This window comes from Chinchilla lanigera, unplaced genomic scaffold (assembly GCF_000276665.1).
Source record: "Chinchilla lanigera isolate Chin_1 unplaced genomic scaffold, ChiLan1.0 scaffold00123, whole genome shotgun sequence".
Lineage (NCBI taxonomy): Eukaryota > Metazoa > Chordata > Mammalia > Rodentia > Chinchillidae > Chinchilla > Chinchilla lanigera.
The window spans coordinates 3,234,111-3,237,804 of NW_004955524.1; the positions used below are offsets into that span (position 1 = coordinate 3,234,111).

Below are 3,694 nucleotides of genomic sequence, written 5' to 3' on the forward strand. Positions count from 1 at the left end.
GCGGCGGGCCGGGCGCGCGCACGGGGTGCGCCAGCGTGACGGCGAGCGCGTCGTTGTGCTGCACCAGGGACGCGTGCTGGTAGTGCAGCACCAGCTCCTTCAGCGACCCGTACAGGTTGTAGGGCTCCGCGAAGCCGAAGCCGGTCGCCGTGCGGTAGATGACGCAGTGCTTGGTGTCCCCGTCCACCCTGTGGGCAGGAGACACGGCGGGGCTCAGCGGCGCCTCCTCCCAGCCCGGGCTCCGCGCCCCAGCGCAGGGAGGCCGCGCGCGGCCGGCGCCGAACGAGTGCACTCACACCACGGAGCAGGCGTAGCAGCCCCGCTGGCTGCTCTCCCGGATGAGGAACGTGCCGTCCCTCTTGCCGCTCAGCATGCCCTCGGCCTGCGTGCGGTTGATCTTGCCCACATACCACGTGCGCTCCTCGTGGTGGGGGAGGTCATCCTCGTCGTCCATCAGTGCATAGTGGCTGCGGGGAAGGTGCACAGGGGCCTGCTCACCCCTCGGCTAGCAGCACTACCCGGAGAACTCCTAGTCATCCTTCAAAATCCGCCCCAAATGACCCCCCCTGCCAAGCAGCACTGCCTGCGCCCTAGGGGGCCACTCACTCCTCAGTCTCATTTTTGATCCCCAGCCATTCATTGATCTTCTTCTGCCGGGTACCTTTCTGGGTGAGCCACCTGGGAGGAAGAGGAAGGGTGACCTGTGGCTCTTCATCTCGTGCAGAAAAGCAGAGGGCCGCAGGGCCAGAGCACAGTCCTGGATGTCACAGCCCGGAACCCCCAGACCCCCCGCAGGGTATGCCTCCCAAGGGCGGCAGAGGCAGGAGCGAGGCCACACCCCAGCAGTTTTTATTTTGCCACAGGCTCCAAGTGGTGAACTGCCTGCCTCGGCCTCCTACGCAACTGGGCAGCTGGCTGGGGCCTGATTGACAGGAGCGGCGGAGCAGGGCGGCTCGGGCGCCCCCTGGCGGGAGAGCGCGGCACTCACAGGAGATACTGGTCGCGGATCTTGCGCAGCTGCAGGAGGTCAGGCTTGAGGCTGTTCATGCGCTTGTCGATCTCGCGGTTGTCCAAGGCCTGAGCCCGCAGGTCCTGCTCCAGCTTCGTGCGGCTCTCGTGGATCTCGGCGATGCGGGACTTGAGCCGTTCGGAGTTGAGCAGGATCCTGGGGAAGGGCCAGCTCAGAGAGAAGCCTCAAGAGACACTGCTGCCCGACATCTCTCTGGCAAACTCCTGGGCAGCCTTCAAAGCCTGTTTCTGCGGGCCGTCTTTCCGCGCCAAGGAGAACGCCAGCCGCCACCCTCCTACCTTCCTGAGGGGCGCTGCGCCCGCCCAGGGCAGACTCACCGCTGCATCTCCTTCTCGTTGCCCTCGCGCCGGAAGCGCTCCAGATATTCCTTGCTGCACCGCTCCTGGGTCTGGCCCTGCTCCTCGAAGATCTTAATTGTCTCGTTGAACGCCTCGATTGCTGTGCGCTTCATCTGCAGCTCCTGGGGGAAGAGGGGAGGCAAAGCCATCTCACAGCCAGGGACATTACTCCTTTACTGCCTGCTGTGGGGCATGAACTCCTACACAGACTTCAAAACCCCACCCCGGCCCCTTCCCTCCCTTTACTCCCCTTGTGACCATGCGGGAGAATGATGGCGAGTCTCTCCGCTACAGCTCATGGGGCTGCCTCTCGGGGCAGACGCTGCACCCAACACTCCCCATGCATTACCTCATGGGGTTTCCCCAGAACTTCTGGGGAGTAGAACTGTCTAAGTCACTTCTGAGGTCACAATGTTCCTCTGGGAATTTTTGTTTTTGCAGGACTGAGAACTGAACCCAGGGCCTTTGCACTGAGCTACATCCCCAGCCCAGGTTTTGAATGTGAGATAGGGCCTTGCTAACTCGCTAAATGGCCTGCCTTGGTGCACACTTCTGATCCTCCTGCCTCAGCCTCCTCAACGGCTGTGATTCTGTGACTATAGGAGTGCATCTCTGTACCCAGCTTTTATTTTCTAAGACTGGGTCTCCCTATGTCACCCAGGCTGGCCTTCAACTCGAGGTGATCCTCCTGTTTCAGCCTGCTGAGTGCTGGTATCACAGGTTGGAGCACTGCGCCCGGCTTTGGCTTCGTAGCTTTTAAAACGAGGTCCAGGCTGAGCAGAGCGGTGCACACCTGAGCTCCCCACTACTCCGCGGGCAGGAGCTTTAGAGGTCAGAACCCGCCTAACATTAAAGAGCGCTGGGATGCAGCTCAGCGGGAAGGCTCTGGGTTCCACCCCCAGGACCGGGAGCACCAAGGGAACAAAGCACACCCGCGCCCCTGGGCACGCGGGCCCGTGCCTCAGTTGCCCTGGCGGCCCCCACCTGCGAGGTGCGCGTGTACTCCTCGTAAAGCTGGTCGTACTCGCGGCTCTTGTCCTGGTACTGCTGGTGGTAGACCTTGAGCTGGGCGCCCACGGCCTCCACGCTGTCCTCCTTGACCACCTGGTCCTGCTGCAGCCGCGACACGGGGTAGAGTAGCCGCGTGTCCAGCTTGGCATTGTACTGGGCCAGCGACTCGTGGCGGTAGTGCGTGATGAGGTCCACCACGGAGCGGAAGGTCAGCGGCTCCGAGAAGCCGTAGTGGCCGTCGCGGTGGAACACCTTGATCAGCTTGTTGTTGCCGCCCTTCCTGGAGGGAGTGCAGTGTGGGCGCCGTCCAAGCCGGCCAGCCCCACCCCGGGCCCGCCCCGCCCGCAGGCCCACCTGAGGGTGAGCGTATACTCCCCCTGGATCTTGCTGGACGCATCGCGGACCAGGAAGGTGCCATCGGGCGTGTCTCGGAGTTTCTCGTTCACCTCCTCCCTGTGGGGACAGCGCTGAGTCGCCACTCCACGGCCGGGTCCACGCCCACTCGCCCGTGCCGTCCTTACCTGGAGATGTCACCCCAATACCACTCAGCGTCCTGCAGGGAGGGCGGGCTGCCCCCGTTGGCCAGGACTGGGGCCGCCGGCTTCGCCTTGGAGGGCTTCGGCGGCAGGGCTGGGGGGAGGGACACGGCCTGTGTCAGGCACCGGCTGTATACCGCGGCTGCCTGCCAGTGCAGCAGGGCTGCGGCCTCGGCACAGCCCGGGAGTCGGCATTCAAGGCCCCGGCTCGAGAGACTGGGCACAGCACGGGGTCACCTGGGGGCGCGGCCTCCTGCTCCTCCAGATGTTCCTGCAGTAGCTTCTCCAGCAGCAGCGCCGGGAAGTCCGGGCTGGCTTCGGTCCTGCGGGAGGAGGGCGGTGACCGCTGGGCAGGGGGTGCGCATGCGTGCGTGCGGGGAGGCGCCGGGGGACAGGTGGACGCGCAGAGCAGGTGAGCGCAGGAGGCGCCGCCTGAGCACACAAGCGAAGGCCGCCAACACCGGGGCGGAGGGCGAGCAGACCGAAGGCCGGCCCAACCACAGGCCGGCCCTTCGCTGAGCCCCTCAGCCTGCGCCCCAAGACCCGCAGCCTGGCCCTCACCTCTCCAGTCCCGGCGTCGGGCGAGGGCAGCTCAGCTTCCACCCCAGACCAGCCCCTCCGGCCCGGGATAACCCCGGGAAAGCCCCGCCCACCAAGGCCCCGCCCACTCACCCTTCGGGCAGGGCGCCCCCTGGCGGCTTCGAAGCTGGCGGTGCGCGCAGCAGCAGCGGCCCGAAGGCTGCGGCCAGGGCGCGGACGGCGGGACCCGAGGCAGGGGC

The 3,694-nt window shown here is 65.6% G+C and overlaps 1 protein-coding gene across 1 annotated transcript in view; it reads right to left on the reverse strand.

The window, feature by feature from the left end:
- The window catches only part of Pik3r2 (phosphoinositide-3-kinase, regulatory subunit 2 (beta)), a gene marked incomplete at both ends in the record, with an annotated part of 7,335 nt that continues 3,641 nt past the window's right edge, over positions 1 to 3,694 (reverse strand). Inside the window, 10 exon segments of the mRNA XM_013507263.1 lie at positions 1 to 188; positions 297 to 467; positions 607 to 678; positions 989 to 1,165; positions 1,348 to 1,490; positions 2,353 to 2,659; positions 2,734 to 2,832; positions 2,901 to 3,009; positions 3,153 to 3,238; positions 3,588 to 3,694. Of these exon segments, the coding sequence (XP_013362717.1) occupies positions 1 to 188; positions 297 to 467; positions 607 to 678; positions 989 to 1,165; positions 1,348 to 1,490; positions 2,353 to 2,659; positions 2,734 to 2,832; positions 2,901 to 3,009; positions 3,153 to 3,238; positions 3,588 to 3,694 (1,459 nt within the window).